The 21,646-nt window shown below is 42.4% G+C and overlaps 1 protein-coding gene across 2 annotated transcripts in view; it reads right to left on the bottom strand.

The window, feature by feature from the left end:
• Window positions 1–10,607: 10,607 nt before the first annotated feature.
• Window positions 10,608–21,646, bottom strand: part of LOC128913153 (protein spinster homolog 3-like) — a 28,920-nt gene continuing 17,881 nt past the window's right edge. For both annotated transcript variants that reach the window (XM_054210250.1, XM_054210251.1), the window contains 3 exons: window positions 16,874–16,972; window positions 13,797–13,965; window positions 10,608–13,296 (listed from right to left, as the gene is read on the bottom strand). In XM_054210250.1, coding sequence (XP_054066225.1) covers window positions 13,798–13,965; window positions 16,874–16,972 — 267 coding nt within the window. In that variant the 3' untranslated portion in view covers window positions 10,608–13,296; window position 13,797. The remainder of the gene's footprint in view (window positions 13,297–13,796; window positions 13,966–16,873; window positions 16,973–21,646) is intronic.

Below are 21,646 nucleotides of genomic sequence, written 5' to 3'. Positions count from 1 at the left end.
AGATGAAAAAGAGAAACTGAAGAAATCTGGAGGAAAGTCAGCACTTAAATGCTCTGAAATCACCATGGCTTAGGTACTCCATCTTAACTCATTGCAGAGTGTTTTTCTAATTCTAAAAGGAACAGCAAGATAATTGAAATCTCACCTGCTCTGGCAACACTATCAGTGAACACCATTGGGAACATTTTTAATTAGCATTTTAATTATCGGCATCTACTTTGAAGCCCTCTTAAAATCTTTCAAAACAGATCTGTGCAAAGAGAACCTTACTACTACATGAAAATGTAAGGCTGGACCATAGTTTCCTTGGGTTTCCATCCCTACCAATGCATCAGTCAGTCTGCTGCAGTGAACGGGAAGTAGTGCTCAGTTACTCTTCTCATCTACGTTAGGAACGGTGCTGTAAATCCAAGGGCAAAACTGCAAGGGGCAAGCCTAAAGGACACTGTAAACCCACCTGTGGTTGCTGCAACACCGTGAGCTCTGGACACTCAGCAGAGGGAGGCACTAAGCACCAGCAGGGAATATACCAGCCTATGAGTTAAGACAGTCAGGTTCAAATCCCTGCCGTACCTTGACTAATACACTTCTCTGGGCTTTATTGCCATTAAAAAACCCACAAATGACATTTATCCATCTTAGTGAACACTACTCAGTTGGCAGGTTTTTGGCTACTTACAAGTAAATTCAGTGTTACATTCTTCCTTCCTTCTCATTTCATTCTTTTTTAAACAGACATGATCTCATAAGATGGGAGAAAAGTACAATACTGGTGCCAAAGTCCTCTTGTCGGTCTCTTCAGAAGCTGAGAGAACTACTGGCAGTAGCCCAGGAAAAGCAACAAAGAACAGTACAAGTTTGGGTAGCAGCTAGACTTGCAAACCTAAGAGCGATGCAGAGTAAGCCAAACACGAAAGAGAATGATGATTGGCAGAGATATGATGACTCTACTGCTGGAAATGAAAGTGCTATGAATAATTAGCCACCTCTGACCCAGGAAAACATTGACTTCATTTGCAGCACAAAACTGATTGCAGATGGCATTGGGGAGGAGAATGTGCTATTCACTGTGCTTTCCCCTCATCAGAAAAATTCATTTCCTCTCTACTGTTGAGCAATGAAATACACCTGATTGGATCTGCTGAGACAACTTCCCACAGAAGATTTGGAATGAAGAATTAAAGAGCCCATGGGGTGATGCTAAAGGTAATCCTATTAAAACAGTGGGCTAGAGGAGAAAATGCACATATATCTCCTATTTTAATAAAGAATTAAAATAAATCCCTTAAAGGAACAAATTTATTTGGACATTTCTTTGAAATCCTAATGTCACAGTTGCTGAAGGGGACGCTGGATATCAGTGCACAAATGAGGATGTTTCTCATTCCCTCCTCCTCCTCCTGTTCATTCCCATTACTGCTCGCATCTTCCCCCACTGCCAGCTGCTCCTGCCTTCCTCCTCCCCTGCTTTCCCTGCACGCCCGCCAGCCCTCGCTCCATCTGCCTCATGTCCCTGCTGAGCACCAGCTCTTGTCCAGCCTCGGCTGCCAGTTAGGTCTCTCCTTCACACAGACAACAGCTTCATTCTGGGCTCTCGGCACGCCCTGGCCACTGTAATGCATTTCCTATAGCCACGACTCCGAGGCTTACAAGAGAGACAAAGCAAAGATCCACTCCTACAGTGGGCTGAGATACCCATCTCCTCTGTGCTCTTGTCAAGCAAGGAGGACAGAGCACAAGAGGACAAAGCAGGACAAGCAAGAAAGTACCTTTCCTCAGCTGGCACCAAAAGAGTGAGGCATCTCAGACTGGAAAGAAGCCTGAAGATAAAGAATACCATTATCTCTCATTATCCCTTGCCACAGCCTTCGGCTAGCGGAGGGTAGGACAGAGCAAAGCCTGACTGGGAAGAAAATACAAATGGCTCAAACTAACTGTCTCTCTGGCAATCTCCATTGCCTTCAGCATGTACAACCTGTCTGACGTATGCAGGTACTCCTTGGAAATCAGATATTCCAGCCCCTCTGTTGAATGCTGCTTCAGAACAAATGAGTTTTAACACCGGCTTTCCAGGGCCATTAGAAGTAAATACTAAAGGCGAGGAGGAGGAGGAGGAGGAGGCATCTGGAATCTTTTCTTGCACTGCCGCAGCATCACTGGAGGGCAGAGGTTTCTCACATCAGGAAGAAAAATAGGCACCTTAAAGTAGGCAGCTCAGCTTGTTTTTAAGGCAAGTTTGCAATGCTCAGGAATTGAAATGTATTTACCTGTAGTGAGTCTGCTCTGGAATTGTTGGGATCACAAAAAAATCCAATCACTTGTTGAAGCAGACCCATCCTGTGGCCACACCTCCTCTCTAGGCAGTTACAAGCTCCCTACCAGATCTCTCTCTTCACTTAAACAAACTATTCTTTTTTGGTTAAACATTTGCTATTTATGGGTCAGCAAATCCAAATCTTTCCCCTTTCATCCCACACCTTGCCCTTAAAAAAAGATAAACATTCCTTCATAAAGTTTGCAAGTGCAGGCAACCCCAGTAAGGATGAAAATTTTCTTCTCCCCCAAAAGACAGATAACTGGCTTCCTTCAAAGCCACCGACGTCCGTGCTTTGGTCGTGTTGTTTCTGTCAGTCTCACCCTTTCCAGTAGCACTCTGAGCCACTGGTAAAGTGCAGCAAAGAACATTAGTCATCGCACTAAATCAGGAGCCACAGACCCCCTAGGACAACATGACTGTGTTTAACAATACAAACTAAATTTACAGGAGAAAGCAGCTGGTATGAAAATAACTGCATCTGCTTCACTACCAACGTTCTCCCACTTGCATGCGCTTTGCAGAGGTGATGATGAATCACGTTTAATCACATGCCATTAGAGGAGGATCAGACCGCACAGTGTGACCAGGTTAATAGGTTGGAGATACGCATATCTGATGCCCAATTAAAACAATTCTAAAAATAGAACTGCAATTTTCTTTAGGAGCTGTGCCTCCTCGCTTTACAGATCAGGCAAGCAGCAGTGTCTTCCATGACTTCCAGACAAACAAAGGACCAAGGAAAAATAATTCCCTTGCTGCGGAGCTTACAATGCGATTCCCATTGAACTATCCTAGGTTACCCAGATTAATTGGAGGGGCGACTAGGAGAGACTGCTGGCTTGCAGAGGCTTTTGTGGTAAAAATCAGATCATGAACATAATTTTCTAGGATAAGATATTGCTTAAACACGATCCAGCTGCCATTAACCATCCTCTAGGTGAAGCATCTCTAGTCATTCCTAACACAAAACCCAGGCTAATACGTTTACTATAAAAAGAATTGGATTGCTTACCCAGCATTTTCATCAGTCACCTCTCCTTTTCACCCCTCGCTCATGCCCACATACCTCTCTTCCATCATGCCACAAGGCTGCCTTCCTGCAGTGCTCTTAAAAATCAGAGATGGGGAATTTGTGATCCGCATTTTATTCTACTACCACATGAATCCACAGAGTTATCCAAATGGGTTGAAGAAACATCTTTTCATCTGGTTTTACTGAGGAAATATTCCCAGGGAGAACTCAGGTGTCCTTTTTCACTCCATGTCCTCTTTCACTACAGCTCTGTCTGCTCCCAGCTCTGACATGACACACCAGTTCCAGTGACATCTCCTCTGCGGTGGATTGTCAACACACACAAAGAACGAATTCCTTCACTGAAAATGAAAACTATAAAGGCAAAAAGCTATGAAGAAGTTAACATTTGCAATATCTACCAGACTGAAGATTAAGAAGTACACGCAGACCTGCATTTCTTTAAGTGATGTTTTCATTTAGCAGGATAGAGATATTCCTGAAAAAAAAGCCTACAGTGAAGACTTCAAAAATTAGGTGCCTAAGATTAGGCTCCTAAACCCATAATTAAGTCTTTAAGTAAATGGCCTGATTTTCTTGCGTGTTGAACACACAGCTGCTCAGACCGCCTTCACTAGGAACAGAGGGAGGCAAGGCTCTGAAAAAAAGGCATGAAGACAGAAAAGAGCGAGGCCGCTCGCTAGGGTACATTATGATGGAATTAAATAGCTAGCTTGAAGTCAGTACTTTCAAAAATAGTTACGTTCACCCTTTTTACATCAGTTTCAAGACTACTGCCCAACACATTAAATACTGAAAAGAAAATTATACCTGCATACATGAATGCATGAATTTACCTTTCAATTCCATTTAAACACATTTTTTGTAATAATATAGAAAATTATTAACTGTGGGAAACAATCCACCACAGTACATGAGCAGATAAAGTCAGATCTTAGTACCACAATATGAGCAAAGTCCTCTACAGGACAGATTCGCTCATTGTACAGCATCCTGGTTTTACGGAGCCAGCGCACGTCTCGAGCCCTGCTCCAGCTCCCTGGGCAGGGTTAGGCCTACTGGGATTCGGGCACATTCCAAATCTGTGTACATTTAACTGTGCATTTACAAAGGACCTTTCCACAGTGGGATTTGACAGCACTTACATTAATCTCTCAAAATTGCAGCCATTTTATTACTGCAGGATATGTAGTCAATTTACATACTAATAACAAAACTGTTATGCCAACATTAAATTACACAAACCGAGACCAACGCAATTTTTGTCAGCTACACAGCATTAGGATCAAGAGTCTTTTCATATCAACCTTTGTTTCCCTTATAAACAAAAAGCTTTCTAAGAACCTTTCCAAGGCTTTATTGGATTACAATGAAGATAATTATAGAACCCAGATGAACCCAGTGGCTCTCTTGTAATGGAAGACAGCCAGTTCCAGCTACTTGAATGCCAGCACAATTTGGCAGGGACCCACGGACGTTGCTCTTCCATCGTTTTTTTTTGCCTGTCTCAAGGGAGGAGGTGACTTCTCTCCAGGTCGCAGGCACCCTCCCAGGCAGCAGTAACCAGCAATGTTGCAGGCAGGGTAGGAGAACCCAGTACAAGCACTTGGAGGAGTGAACAATGTTTGCAGAACAGCAGGAGGACCTCTGAGGAAAACTTTTGCCATAAAGGTTTTGGGGTAATGGAGGATTTTTAGGCTTCTAAGTTATTTCAGAATTTACTTCAACAGACTCTGCATCTGCATTTTAATGTGAGAAGGGGAAGATAAAAAAGCAGAGACGACGGATCTCCTGCTAAGAAAAAACTAATGTCAGCTACAGCATGAATTTGGCTGATCTGGCCTTTCTGTGCTCATATGATGTTATTATCAGGTGGACAGTGTCTACTTCTTTTATCTTAACTTCCAAATGGGAATCAGTTAATTATTCTACAGATTCTAAACTAAGAGCACATCTATACCTAATGACAAAGGCACTAGGTGAATCTCTGGTCACTGGACAATGGAGGGAGTACAAGGCAAGACAAGTGCAGGGGAGACGAGCAAGACAGAATTCAGCCAATTCTTCTGCAATAGAATAGTAGGGGGGAACTGCCAATTCTTCATCGATGGAGTACTGACACCCGTGAAGCTGCTAAAGTCTTCTTCAGTGGAAGTTAGGGATGAGTTAGTAAAAAAACAGCTATCAGGCTTGGTGCTGTCATAACTGGTCCAGTCTCAGCACAGGTCCCTCAGATGACAGCAACAACCCTGAGCCTTTTTTTCGAAGCCAAATGATGCTTTGGACACCCATGGCTACGTCAGGAGCGTTATAAAGGGTCACAACTGTTCTGCAAATACTCAGCTGCACAAGTGATTAGGGCAAGGAGGAATAAAACACAAGAGCTTCTTAGGAGGGAGCAGTCTAGACAGAATATATAAAGGTGCAGCCTGGAAAGCTGTGGTCTGCCATCTGCACGCCTTCAGCCACAGAACAGAAAGATTTCTTCAGTGCTGCGAAACCCCTTTCAGGAGCAGAGCACAGGGCTACTTACTTGGGAAGCAGAGGGGGAGGGAGAGAAAAAACTTACATAAAAGGCCTTTGACAATGAAAATTCTGCTGATGGCAGTCTCACACATCGTTACTGGTGGAAAGGCTCACCCTGGAGAAGCAGTTATACGCCATGGTACTGTTGTATCTTAGCCATGTCCCGCCCACTTGATGCCTTTACGGGCATTCAGCAGAAGCTAGAAATAAGCACGACTCTGAAGGCAATTTTTATGCCAAGCAGAGTTCTAAAACTTCTTTAAAAAAATATTCACATGAACAGCACTAAAGGTCAGTACCAATCACCTGTCCCTGCTTTGGGGAATGAGGGAATGGGAGGAAAAGATCAAAATCGTTACCTGAATGGACTTAAAAAATCTCACATTTTGTGGCTGTTCCAGAGTGCCTTTTACCCCCTGTTTTCATTGGAAAGAGCAAAGAAGACATGTTAAAGGTAGGAGGAGAATATACAAAAAGTTGCAGAAAAGACAAGTTTTGTCAATTTGTTTGGTTATCATTCATTTGATGCAAGGGACACAGATTCCAAGGAGCTTGAATGTTGCAGAACAAACTATCTCCGTAACCAGCGGCTTCCAGCAGTAGCTCTTTCCAATCCAGATAGATCAGCAAATTTAATAACTTCTTTAAGCCCCATCTTTTTTCTTACTTCTACCTGATTGGAACTGTAGAAAACAACTGGTATTTCCCTCGATGCCTAAAGAGAAGTTTTGTTCCTTTGCCGTTGCAGGAAAGAGCTGCTGTTCTATAGCCAAAGAGGAGGAGCAAGAGATCGCGTGGATCAGATCTCGTGTCTGAGAAGTGAACTGCTTTAAAACTGTACCTGAGGCTACTGAAACTGCTGCCTGATTAAAGGCGACATGTTGAAGCTGCTGCTGTTGCAGCCAATTATAGACTGACCTCGTTCACTTTCCTACTCTGGGTAGGCCCATTTAAACATACAAATTAATTTACAGTTCTTTTGGTTTTCTTAAACCAAAAGATTTTAAGTCAATGCACATGTTGTATTTCACATTCTTTGTTACTCTACTTCAAGGGTTCTTTCAGAAACAGGAATGATTTCATTAAACGGATGTAGGCTTCTGTTTCATTTCTTACGAGTTACTGTCTTACATCGCAGACTCGCAAGCCAAGCCTCCAGTCAATTTCTGAGGTTTCAGAACAACACTAATTGTGTTAAGCTACAGTTTTAAAGTTAGTTTGTCACATTTCATATGAACAGCCAAGGGTTAAAACATTTGATGACATACCTTGGCTTCATGTTGGTTTTTAGATTCAGATCACACCAAGATTCCTCCCAAAGATGTGGAGAATAAACTCTAGCCAGAGCGAGTCTGACCGTAGGACTGTCCCCAGACTCAGCCCACTGAGTGGTGGTGCATTCCCACCTCACTGGAAAAACACTGGGGAACTTGACATTGGAGGGTCCGGGGAGCGTCCGAGTGGTCCCATCTGTACCTCAAATGGAGTAGTTTCATTCAATATTCACATATCCTGGACTTACAAGTTAATTTCTCCAGGAGAATAAGAATATATCCTGCTGTTAAGGAAATAATACAAGAACAGGAAAATATGCCTGAATGGAGATAACTTCAGTCGACCAGTATAGGGCAGCTTGATTACAGCTTTGCTTTTCCAGTGTGCTACTTTGGTCATACTTAATTTCCAGCCCTGATGTATCAGTAATAACACTCAATCTATCATGCAAAATCAAGAATTACTTCTAAGTTTGCTTTTGTGATTACATATTTGACTGGGAGTCCCCAGTGATAAAAAGCTATTTCTACTTCCAAAGTAAAGGCTTTGGAAGCTCCTGAGAGCAGACGAAAGAGCCTTTCACTGCATACGGGATGCAGAGTGTTTCTGCTTGAGATAGCTTTGAAATAGCTTTGGCAAACAGTATGCCACTGGCCAACAGAAACCCATGCTCTGCAAAGGTGGAAGAGCTGCCCACCGTGAATGTTTTTCTTTTCAATATGTACAATCTTTGAGAGAAATTTCTGACTCATAATTGGCAAAAGATTATCTAGCAGCCAAAAGCAGCCCAATGTCAGTTTGCAATAATGTCCATTCTAGTTTAACTGATTTTCAGAAGGCCTTGCAAGAACATTACACTGTCTGAGTACAGATCTAAACAGCAGCCTTTGTTTCTGACATCATTCAACCTCTTCAGGCATGGATATACATACAATACAATTGCATTCAAAATGAAAAGATTAAAAGTTGTAAGACTGCAAAACCATATTAAAGAGGCAGGAAATTACTATATGCAGTCTTTAAGAACACTGTATGGGCACTCTCAGATCTTGAATGCTACAACTTCATTTGCATTTTGTATTCAAATGCAAAGCTGAACGTCAATCTTTTGTGGGAGTTGAACTCCACTTCTCCAGTTGCCTTTCCTGTTTTCCTCTGATCTTCAGCCTCCTCTATTTCAGCCTGTTTGTTTCCTTACGCAGACACACCCCCACATCCCCCACACACAATAAGTGCAAGTGGGCAACAGGACACGCTGGGACAGTTTTGACAGCAGAGTGAAGAAAATCCTTCTGCCCTGAGATCCTGTGCAGTAGCCACAGTATGCAGAAGGGGCAACTGCAAAGGTCTGCTGCTTCTGAAGCCTTGGCCCATGGTACTGCTGCTGGGGCTGGGGCTGTGCTGCAGAACATACACCAGCTGGAGCAGGAATTCCCTGAAGGGCACCTGCAGAGAACATGGTGCCACCCAACCGAAAGATTTCAGCCTTGTTGTGAACTGAACACAATTCCAGTGATGTGCAGGCATGGAAAGAGGTACTACTGTAAATACAGCAAAAATCTAAAGACTCCCCTAATGCCAATACTTATTCCAAGCACAGGAAGATGAAGCATTAACAACCTTTAAAAGTGTAGCTCAAACCAGGAGACCCCAATGGTGCTGGAAAAGAATTAGCTGAGAAAATACTCTTCTAAAAAAGTCCTACTTCAGTTACCACAGAATATAATCCCAGAGCTCCATCCTCTGGCTCCACCACTTAAGACAACAATCAAAAAAAACCACACCAAAGTAATATATAACAATACAATAAATAACACAAGACTAATACAAGAATACAAGAATAACACAAGATGGGCATTGTTGAATTCCCTCACCCCCATGACAATCTTCCTGTAGTGCCCACATCACTGAGGAAAACACACTTTTCAAAGCAATTCCTCTCCTTGCACATCCATGTTTTAACACAGCCAGATCAGACCTTCATACTGTTGTTCTGTGAAGCTCATTTTTGGTGTTAACAAATCTACGTGCTCCTTGCAAAAGCATTTCATCATCTTCATTGTCCTTGTCTTCTGAACTTGGTTCCCAGTCAGAGGCTTCATCAATAGGCTCACACTCCTCTTCCTCATCATCTATCAAGCTGACATTAAGGTTAAGGAGAGCTCTGTAAAAGCCTGGCACAGAGCACTCCCAAAAAGCCCCTAGCTGGACCGCTCCAAAAAAGCCCCAGAACAGATTGCTCCAAAACCATATCTTACCACACAATACAAAATACAGCACAATACGTGAAGATGGGCTTCTCTGGGGTGGCATGGTGACAGGCTCCTCTGAGGTGGCACAGCAATGGGCTCCCCTGGTGCGACGCAATGAAGGGCTCCAAGAAGAACCGGTCAGCGTGATGAAGGACTCCTCTGGGGTGGCACAATGAAGGTCTTCAAGATGAGCCAGGCAGCACAATGAATGGCTCCTCCTTGGTGGCACAGCAAAGGGCTTCTTGGGACAGCGTGGAGAATGGCTTCTCTGGGGTGGTGCGGTGAAGGGCTTCTCCAGGGTGGCACAGTGAACAGCTTCTCCAAGGCAGAGCCAACCGAGCCAACTACCTAGCCAACCTACCCAGCCAACTACCCAGCCAACCACCCAGCCAACCATCCACCCAACCTACCCAAGAAAACCACTGAACCAACTACTGAGCCAGCACCCAGACACCCCTTGATAGGCCTTGCCCTGGGCACCCGTTGCCTTTGGCAAACCCGAGCCAGGCCCAGCTAGGCCAAGCCCTCTCAGTACAGCCCCGATATGGGGGGAATCAGAGGGCTCAGGGTCACAGGGAGGGCTGAGGCCATGCACAGCTTGGTGCAGGAGTGGCGAGGATTGATGCTGGGTTGGTGCCGGGTTTGGTTCCCCCTAGGCTTTTCACCCCCCGAGAGGAGTTCTTTCACATCAGTACCCACAGCATTCACGTTGACTTCATGGAGAAAAACCAAGAAATAAACTGCTAATAAACTTGGTTGAGCATGCAGGAATCTCTTCTTCCCTTGTTGTCCAAACACAACTTTGGTTCAGCACAGGCAAAATATGTATTGCAGGACCCACAAAGACAGTGTCAGTGCCTTATTTAAGAGACATATTAATAACCAGACACAGTGTTAGAGGAAAAAATACATATCCAGAAGCTATCTGTTAATCTCTAAAACACCCCAGGTATGTAAATGATGATCTTTGTTGACCACTTTGAGGTCTGCCAATTACAAGCACAATATGAAAGTTCATCATTTCACCATTTCAGCAACTAATCTGAGTCCTTGAGCACTGACACGGGCAAAATACTACTCAAAACTCCCACTGATGTGCAGGGTTTGCTTCAGCTTCTTACAGAACTGGATCTTCAGTTCTTCCAGAAATAGTTCTGGAAAGCTCCCTCATTCTGGTGTTTCCCAGTTTTTGATCTTCCACAGCACAGGCATGTCCTTTGGCAATGCTGAGTGTAGAACAGCCCTGAGGAAAATCTGGGAGCAACCTGGCTGTCGGAGGGGTTGCTGCAAATAGCGCGGCCTTTCCTGAGGGATGAATTTAACAGGGTGACTTCATGGCAGTTTGGCCAGTGGTTACTACAGGCACGGGCCTGTAGGGAAGTGGGGCCAGAAGGGCTTCTGTCAAACTGGGAAATTATGTACAACAAAGTGAAAATCATGAGTATTCTCTTCTTTCAAGGGTGCAATTATAATTTCTGTTGATAATGGAACCTGGCTGAATGGAGGCAATTGTACCTGGAAGAGCTGGGTGGGGCTGGTTAAACCTTCCTGTCTTCTGAGAGAGGGAGGCAGGTCTGGCTCCATGGCCGAGGGGTTGAAAGCATCAGCATCCCAGCGGGAAGACACAAAATGCACAACCCACCTCTCTCCCCTCTTCCCGACTGCTGGAGGTACCTTATGAGGACAGCAGTGAAGCTGGGCATCCAACTGTGAGGTCATCTGAGCTATGAATGACTGTCTCTGATGTCAGGCATGTGTTTCTTGCCTGCCCACCACAAAGGGAGAGGGACCCCACTTTGAACCAAGACAGATGACAGTGCAGCTCCAGAGAGGCCCAGGCACAGCTCAGAGCATCCTGTCTCTTGGCTCAGATGTCAGTCCTACTAAAATGCAGAAAAAAAATTAATAAAAATAAAAGTCCTCTCCCCTTACATTACAAAGAAAAGAGAGAAGCATTTGAAAAGATGGAATCGAACCAGTCAGCGTGATCCTGCTAAGTTCTAGGCCCTGACTTTCACAAAGGAGATAAGAGTAGGAGTAGGAAAGAGTTTGTCACAGGCTTCATGTACCATCTACAGAACAGCATTTGGCATCTCTTGCTCATATGTCAAATGCGTGCCTCCACAGTATTCCAGACACACTTTCTGATTATTTTTTTTAAAAGAAGAATTTAATGCTGACTTAACAAAAGTGATAAATAGATCATCTGTTTACAGGGCAAATCATGACGGTATCAATAGAGAAGTACTATCAAGCTCCTTAAATCCTACCATAGCTGATTAATGGGAAAACCCAATGATTCTCAAGATCTTGGAACGTCTGCCTGAGTTTCAAGGAATCAGCTGTGGTGTTGGGAGCATCTGGTTTGCAGCTGTCAATGATTTTAGCAATTGCAAACTTTAAAGTTTGGCAACAAAGGTTGAATCTTGTGATTCTATTACTGATGCTCAGAGCTCTGCAAATCCAAGCTCAACACCTTTCATAGTATCAGGTTACCTCATAAAATTAATTCTTTACCAAAACGAAATCATTACCTAAGACCAATATCCCCAGACAATTTCAGAATATACATGTCTAAATATTGTGTACAAGAGACTTGAAGCACAATGCAAATCTTTATGGCAGTACATTTATATGCAGCTTCTGAGGAATTCTGATAAGATACTAAGGAAGGATTGATTTGGCACTGTTGTCACCAGCACAGAGAATTAAACAAAATCAAAATAATTTTACAGCCTAAAATACTGATGTGCACTTGTCACAGAACTCTTCCATCAGTTTCTGGGCATAAAGGGAATTACTATTACATGCTTACTAAGTATCACAAGATAGTTTCTCTATTATTTCCCATAATGGCATAAGCTCTGGCCAAATTTCACTACTTGAGTTTAAGTCAGGTTTCAGAACAGATTTTTTAAAAATGAGGGAGAGAGGGGGAGAAACAAAAACCTGCAGTTGCTATTTATATGCTATTTATAATGACATTAGATATTCACAGTCATTACAGGAATATTGTGCTTTGTGACCCTTATGATTTACTGGGAGAATCAGGCAAAATTCAGAATACTTCACAATTCACTTGTTAATATCTTCCTCAGGCTTTGGCTTTAAGGTGCTGCTGGGAACAACATCACCTCAAACAATGAAAATTGGCGGCACTAATCATGTCCGGTTTGGCACCTGGCATGATATTGTGACAATAGATATCACTCCAAAGTCTTATGCACTTTAGAGATAAGAGCTCAAATGGATTGTTATATTTAAGTGGTTCTACAGCTACTACTGTTCACTCACGAGGAGATACTTACCCAAGGCCTGAGGACACGCTGAAGAGTCTCAAAGGATTATAAAGAGGCCGTTAACATATTACATATAAAATGATCACAACCCTCCACTCTTGAATGTGACACTGACTTTGGTAGTTTCTGCTTCTCTTGGTCATTTCAGATGACTGAAAACACATTTTGTACTGTCTACATTTTCCAAATTCTACAGGCACATCTTATCCTGCTGAGAATTCATAGGCCTCCCTTCCTAATCTCCATGAGATGTTCTGCCTTAAATGCTACTGTCTCGTTTAGGTTAGCAGTCGTGCCTGTGACGGCTCTATATGCTACCTTCTGGAGCTCCCCAGAATACTTGGGCCTGTTTTGCAGATGGGGGAGGGTTGCCATATGCCAGTGCAGTAGCAATTTTTGACTCACAGTGAAAAGCATCCCAAAAAGTCAGAATGCAGGATTTTCTGCCATATGAAGGGATTGTTATTCGGCCTTTTTTCTAGCTGTATCTCATTAAGCAAAAAGGAAAGAAAAAGGGGAGGACGTTCTTTTCTTCTTTGCAAATCTTGCCCCAGAGTTCATTTTCATTTGAAAGACAGCATTCATTTCTGGTACCTAAAAAACCAAGTCAGAGCAGAAGGAATTTGTAAGAATCTAGACGATTAAGGACAGTGTTCTGTCCAATTCAACAGGTTTTCTTTAAGTCTTTTACACTTTGAATATGACTTCTTTCAGGGACGTAGGAGAAGGCTAGGACTGGTTCTGCTGGGCTTAGAAAGACCAGAGTAGAAAGAGACCTTCCATGAAGGCTGTATTTGTGCATTACCTACAGTAAAGGTATTTTATTACCTCCGTAGACTGCAGCATTTTGAAGGTGTCACTAATAGCACTTCCCCAATCCTTGTGTCTTCTGCAGTCTGTTTTGCTCAATATGGAAGGTTTGTTTAATCTGAGACTTTATTGGGATTTTGCCTTTAGTTTTTTATAGAAACTAATGTGCTATTAACATAATGCAGATATTTGTGTTTTAACTTTACAGAGCCAATATCATGGCTAGTGTACAAACAGGAAAGCAATCAGATACAGGTTTAAAAGTTATAAAGATATATAGAAACCTCAAAGTCGCTCCGCTTCCTTACGATCTTCCTCGATGTGGAAAGATGTCAGGAGGAAAAAAGCTCCTCCACAGACACCGATAAAAGAACACACGATGAAGCTGTACTGCATGCTCCAGAAACTCCACTGGAATGAGTGAGCATTCTTGTCCTGGATAGCATGGGAGATCTAGGGAATGAACAAGGCTGTCCTTAATCTGAGACAACACCATCATGCTCTCTTTGTTTAAGGAGACTGTTTATAGCACGGTCCTTGAAAAGAATAAAACTAGGCGGATAGGGATGAAAAGCCCGCTACCAAAGTTTGTCCGACCCAGTACCTAATGCACCTATACTTCACTGCTATCCAGGTCCATTTGGTCAAGGAATCTCATGTTCTTTTATACTTTCAGTGCCTCCAGTCACAAGAGTAGGAACTGCTGTAACCAATGTTTATAACGTTTGGTAAACTTAAACGTTTTTTACCATTTTCTAGCCCATCTCCAGATCGCTAGCACAGGACAGACATTTAGCAATGACCTTTATCATTTCTTGATGTTATTCTCTATCTAAGCCTAAACAGCATCAAATGGATAGAAACAGGAGATCAGCATCAATACAGGCACAAGCAGCTACACTCATTAAAAAGGGAAGAACTGGAAATTAATTTGAGAGAAAAGAGTGGAGTTTGCTCTGGAGCCAAAAGGCATTTGAGGAATCATGAAGTGACATTATGAGGAACTGGGAAGAAGAAGATACCAGGCAGCTGCTTTTTGCACTGGCTGGAGGGTCAGTTTGTAAAAGCTATAAATGAGACATGTGAATTTTATTTTTGTAGACGGATAGAAAATCTGATTTCAAGGAACTCAGTAAGATTCAATACTTAACGCAGGAACTTAAAATCTCGTTAGCATAAACAAAAAGATGAATGTTGAATGCAGTCATTTTTATGCCCACATTTGTTCTTGATGGTTAGAATACATTATGTGACTTGAAATACACAAATATGAGACTCTTCAACCTTTGCTAGGTTCACTATGATTATTTATGACGGTTTAGGCAGATAAGAGCAAGATAACTCTAAATGAGCACCTAGGGACTACAGCAAGCATAATGGCCAAAATACAAACCTAATGCATTTAATTTTAAAATGCTCAGTAAGAAAATCTCTGGAGCACAAGGGGAAGAAAAACAGACTTTGAAAAAGACTATTCCCAGACTGTCCAGCCAGTTTTTAAGCTAAAGGGTTAGCTGAAGCAGGTTAGTAAACAATAGCAAGACATGAATGCAGAAGATTCGGTGGTTAATAAACAGTGGACATGGGCAGTGTTGATATATTGGTTCACAGAAGCATCCTAGAATACAATGTTGTGCTCATTGCATAGGACCCCATTTGGACATACATCAGTTTTATTCCTGGATTTATTGTCTCTGTTCTTTGCAAAGTTGCAAAGTTACTGGAGGTTAATCTCATCTGGATACACTTTTTTTGTCTTCACGCTTTTTGATTAGCTGCTATTTAAGGCAACTGCATGCAAGGAGCTGCGTAAGAAGTATGCTGCACACAGTTACTGGCAGGATGCAGCAGCACATTCTGCAGGAAGCCTCAGTTCTGCTGTGCCTCATAGATGGCAAAGAACAGTGGGTAAGAGACACAAATATTTTCATCTTTCAGGCAGGGAGCATACATCAATGGAATAGTCAAAGAAGGAAGAATGCACAAGACATATTTTAGCTTATAAGGTACCTCCTTTTTTTGCATATCATTTCAGCCATTTTTCATGACAGAGGGATGTCGGTTATTATGTTCCCCCATGCATACAGCCAAGTCAGTGTGAAGGCAATAGTTTCTTAATACACACCAATGAGCAAAGTGATTTCTTCATTTGCCAAAACAAGAGAGCCAGCAGGAGGAATCTCTCAGTGAGAGAGGGCTGTCTTCTCTGCCAGACAGATTACACTGCTTAGACTCTGGTTTTCGCCCAGTTGAGGACAAGAGGGATCTCCTGTCTGTCTGGACCAGCAGCAGCTATGCCTGCAGGCACAGCTCACTCAGGCATTTCTGTCTGGCCGTCTCTAACCCTAACACTGTTAACATGTGACAAAGGAAGAACATATATTCCTGAGGTGAACTTCTTAAAATAAACTTTCATAGAAAGAAAATTTAAAGCAACAGCAACAACGACTCTCCCATGTCCAGTAAAGCAGAGAAATCAAAGTGGGTGATCGGTTAGCTATTGTGTGCGGAATCAAAATAGTGTCTTGGAATCAAAATAGTGTCTTAGAATCAAACTGTGTCTTAAATCAAAAATAATGAAGGAAGGAAACAACACTGACAGGTATCATCCACTGCAACTAAATACCTGGTGTAGTGGGAGGTGTCCCTGCCCATGGCAGAGGGTTTGGAACTAGATGAGCTTTAAGGTCCCTTCTAACCTGAACCATTCTATGATTCTATAAATCAAATGAACTGCAAGGAGAAAAAAGTACTAGGCTGCTTTGCTCAGAAGCACCTAAGATCAAGGCAATGTAGGAAGGGCAAAGAAATCAGGGCTCGAGCAACAAGGGAATTCAAGGTTAAGGTAATTTGAGAGCAGAGCTTTGAATGCCAAGTAGTATCAAAAGGCAACCATTGCAGTCACTCTTGTTCTGATTTTCAGGAGAGCATTGACAGTTTTAGGTTTCAAGATATAAAATGGTATTTTGATTAATTTCCATTAAACTCCTCACAAACTTAGCAGAAAGTGCTTAAATCCAAGTACAATACCAATGACATTATCTTTGCAAAAATGTATGGCTTCGAAAATTTATGAGTTTGCAAATTTAAAATCAAAATAAATTTCTATGCACTGCATGGAACTACTCACACCTACAGGTATAGGATTGTATTCTACATAATTGCAGTGTCACAGGACCAGAAGTTGCATGCACGTAAAAATGTTTAGAAAAATGTCTTTCTGTATTCTAGTATCAAGGCCACCAATTTGGGTAACTTCTAATTTTGGACCAGGAAGTGCCTACAATTCTGTGTCTGTCTGTCTTTCAGTTTCTAAAAGTTTTACCCTAAGGAAAGCTCAATAAGCAGAGAAATCACTTACAGTCCCAATGAGATATGGGCTGCCTGCATCTCCCAGCAAATGGCTCACCAAAATCTGCAGGGCAATAGCTGTAGACTGCCGTCTTGGTGTCACAACATACTGAAACAAAACACAACCCACAAGAGAATGAGTACTAACGCAGTGAATCTCATGAACTTATATAACATCCTAGAGAGGTTAATATATCCATTTTTATATATTTCTTATTCAAACACTGTTTACAATTTGCAGAGAGAGAAGTTATTCTGAGCAAAAGAGTACACTGGATGTTTTGCTGAGGAAAAAAACATTCAAGAAAGCAACACACAAGGGGGAATGACAATAAAGTAGGACAAACATGACTCCCCTGCCTCCCTTTGTAGCCTCACAGCAGCTCGTACAGATTCACTTGGCCATGCAACTAATAGAAACCTCCAGCCAGCAACCCATCCAGTTGTACTGATGTACTAATAATGAGATTCAGCACTGACAGACTCTGAGAAAAATCTCTTCCGGCACTGTGTCAGCAGGCATGGTCTAGGCTGCGGGGGGGAAACTGGGGTACCCGAAACCTGAAGTAGCTGCTATGGCTATAAATGATGTCAGCTGAGACCTTGCAGATCACGTGAAGACAGAGGGAGGGGACCCAACCTGGCAGACCAGAAGGTGGCTGATGGTGCTTTAATGATAGCTCTGATGGCAGGAGTGTGCTGCTAGTAACTGGAGAGCACCTGAGATATAGCTAGTCTAGCAACAATACCTCAAAATGATTATGCTTTTGAGGACACACAGTTTAAATAACAAGTTGGATAAGAAGATGTGGCGCACACCCCGCACACAGCAAAGCATCACATAGATTAGAACTATTTTTTAAAATGAAATATAATAAGGGCTTTATGCCTCTGCTACTGAAGATCAACTGTGCCTGAAGAAGTACAGTAGGATTCTATATAATTTGTGTCTCTCTTTCAATAACACATTTATACAAAAACGCATTCACAGTCAGAATGAGACAGAAGCAATTTTAAACCTCCATACCTTTGTTTTCCAACCACTTGCTTATATCAGAGACAAAATGCTTAATATTCTCCCACTCCTCTATACCCCATTTTTTTGGAAACTGATCTGAACATCACTTAGGGTGTCTCAAACACTAATTAATAGAGTGACGGGTGTTTTTGCAAGAGACAAACTCAAGGTATATAAGCTATTGTGGCTCTATAGCTGTCTTCAAAGAAACACTAACGTGCACGACTAGTTGGGTTTAGAAGGAAAAAAAAGATCCCGCTCTCACATTTAACTTAATTTTATTATCATTATTTGTGTTTAAAGAGGCCTCAGAATATTAGATAAAAAAAATATTTACCTACCACTAAGATGTAGCTATATTACAATAGCAACATCAATGCCACACCTTTAGGGTGGGTGGAACTCCATTAGTGGACATTAAAACAGGCAGGTAAAGAAGCAACATCGTCCAAGACACCAAGGTTAATTAGTCTTGTGAGAATAAGTGCCACATGCAGTCAGGACCTATACATACCAGTAAGTTACAGCATTTTAACTTTCCTGAAACTACAAATCCGTAGCACAGGTGCGGAAAGAGGAAGGACAATAAGCTACATTCATGTAATGGTTTGCATTCAGGGATGGATTGACAGGGGATACTGTAGCGCTGCCTTCCTTTCCCTCTTGCAGCTCCCATCTGCAGGAGCTAGCATGGCATACATTCTTGGTATGGAGACTGGAGCACATATGGAATTAAAACACCTCAAAAATGTTATTTTGATAAAAAAATTATTCATAGAATAGTTTAAGTATCACACCAAGCTTTTTCCACTGCTACTGTTTTCATGGTCTCTCACACAAACCTATTCCTACCATTTTGTCTCATGTTTGACAAGACATACGTGCTACAGAGTCTTTCCCTAAAACACAGCTCTTCTGAGGGGTGCCAAGTTGGACATTTTTTCTCAGCAAGGTCACCTATTTTCACAAGGCCTGTATGAACTTGGGTCTTCCTGAGGTGTCTAACTCTTTATCAGACTTGGTTGAAATCTATGGTTTCAAAGAGAAAGCAGACACAAATTGTAGTTAAGTCTTGTTTCTTTAGGAAGTGAGGCTATGAATCCCATTTAGATGTAACAGAGCATTTGATCTAAAATGGGAAAGAAAATAGACAGATTTCCTCCAACATAATTAGCAAAAATCGTAGCCAACTTGGCTATCTGTCCTCTTATCTCTGCTTAGCAAACCCTTCTTGTAGCCAGGGTTTTCTAAGCAGTATCATGCCTTACACCCTGCTGGAATGCCAGAAACACAGCAATGAGCAGTGACATCCTCTTTTCTACAGCCAAATTTCCTCTATTCAGAGAGGGAGATTCTCAAGAGCTCGTACAACTCTTTCCATTCAGTGGGAGCCTTTTGGTCCTGCTTGCCTCATATTGCAACCAGTTTCAGTAAAGAACCAGTCCACATTGGCAGTGCCTCTCTTAGCAGAAATGGCCACAAATTTGGATACACAAATCACCCAAGATCTTAAAACAGCATCTTTGCACCCACTAAGAGTACTCCGTACAATGCAGTTTTATTAGAAGACAAAACCTCCTTCCTTCCTTTGTACACATACAGCTAGCTTCTATCCCTTTCCATTCCTAGTCTCTCCGAAGTAGATATTTCTAATCGTGGATGGAACATTTCTTTTTCACTAGGAATATTTAGATAGAGTGCTTCAACAATAATAAATACTGAAACAGAGATATCCACTTTAATGTCATGTTGCCATCACACTGTATCCAGTTGCCTGCCAGTGTAAGAACAGAGTCACATGAGACTGGCTGATCTGGAAGCTGAAATCCTTGTCATCCTTGGGATGAAGGAACAGTCCAGCAGCTCCTCCTCACTGTGCTCATGGCACACCTTGGCCTAGGCTGAGGGCATGCAGTCTGCTCAAGTTTTGTTTTCTCCCAGAATCTGCCTGGAGTGCCAGACGAGCATCTGAACTTTGGGAACAGGCTCTCGTACAGAAAGAGAGATAAAGAAACTGCAGTAGAAAATTCTGAGCTTGGGAAGTAGACCTTGCTATGACAGACTGTACTAGGCTGGAGACTGTCAGTTCTTGGCTCTCCAACTATATCATGTCATCTGTCATAGACTCAGATTTCTTTTATTGATAATGACAGGCTGTGTTTGAGAAATACAAATCAAATATTATTATGCACCTAGGATATTGTGGGCACTGCAGGCTTGAGAAAAGAGAAAGGCACTTTCACTCTCTCAGTGCCCTGTACCACTTCCTCACATTTATTTAATATCTCATATCAGTAACTACAAGAGACATATGGAAAAAAGCTGCAACAAGAAAAATGGAAGAGAAGCATAGGACGTTTCCTGTAGGAACCAGGCTCGTACAATAGTACCCTGTACTATTGTTCATGTTCTTCTGCACAACGGAAACCACATGCTAGAGCTCAATGCTCTGTAGGATTCACTAGGAAAAGAAGAAAACAAACATTCCCACACACAGGGACTTTGAAATAGCCACAGCACCCTGCCTGTCCACAGTGACTGCGTCACCTACGCCATGTCAACAATGCATACACCATCCTACACACTGTCATCTCCTAGGAGATCCCAGTCCAGATCCCTTGGCAGATAAGCAGGGTGCCCCAAACAGATAGTTTGCAAACCCTGTTGTGCTGTCTCTGGAGGTTTTAGAGATCCTCCTGCAGACTGTGTGACAGAGCTGTCAGCTAAAAAAGCAGATGGAACACACAGGTTGGTAAACACTCCTGTACCTCCCAGGGCACTTCCAAACAAAGGCAAGGACAAGTTGGTAGCCTCCCCAAGCCCTATATTAGCTTCTAGTTCCAGCATCTCCTACGCTTTTAGCTGCCAAACCCCTAAAAGATGGAGTCCCATTACCTCACAGATGGCAAACATATTTCATAAGGGACACTCTTTGTACAGCCTCCCAGTAAGCCAGTGTGTTGTAAGCAAGGCAGCTACAGCGCTTCGCCACTTGCACATTATAACTGTAGTTGTACAGTAGATACCTTCCTGTTTACAGCTGAATAAGAGGCACAAAGGTTGCTACACGCAATGCATTTTGATGTATTAGCCACAAAGGAAGAAAGTCCTTATCATTCAGTCAGCATCTTCCTTTGTCTTCAGCTCCACAGGTCGCAGGATAAATGAATTCCTAGCTACATTGTCTGGCTAGTAGTGCCATGTGGGAAGAAAGAAAAGTCATTTTCATGGCAAAATAAAAACATGCATTAGCAAATCCAGCCACATTATCAGAAATCCTACCAGTTCACAGGGGAAACGATGCAAAAAGAGAAATTACTGTCGTTATCTGCGACACCCTTCAGTCAATGTAATAGCATTAATACACTGAACCCATGGGTTTTCAGCAGGATGAAGCACAACTCCCAAATAAGATTGCCACTGAATGCGCAGACATTCACAAATTCAGCTGACTTCCATAATTTTTCTGATAAAACAATTAGCAACATTTAGAATTCAACAGATCAAACCCGAAGCACATTCATGCTGATACACTGAATGTCTGCTCTCAGGGAAAACACGCCACTACAGAGCTCTGCTCCACCAAGCTTTTCACCTTCCCATTTGTTGCCAGTTGATAAAACAGTGCTTGTACCTAAAACCAAAAGACCAGGGTACCAGTAAGGGGATTCTTAGTAAGAGTTCATTCATCTCTTCCTAGCAGGTGGAGGTCCTTCTCGCCATGAAGATGCAGGCTTACGAACAATATTATGTTGAGAAAAGCTG

The sequence above is a fragment of the Rissa tridactyla genome, chromosome 7 (assembly GCF_028500815.1).
Source record: "Rissa tridactyla isolate bRisTri1 chromosome 7, bRisTri1.patW.cur.20221130, whole genome shotgun sequence".
In the NCBI taxonomy this organism is placed as follows: domain Eukaryota; kingdom Metazoa; phylum Chordata; class Aves; order Charadriiformes; family Laridae; genus Rissa; species Rissa tridactyla.
This window is presented reverse-complemented; position numbering and strand designations above follow the sequence as displayed.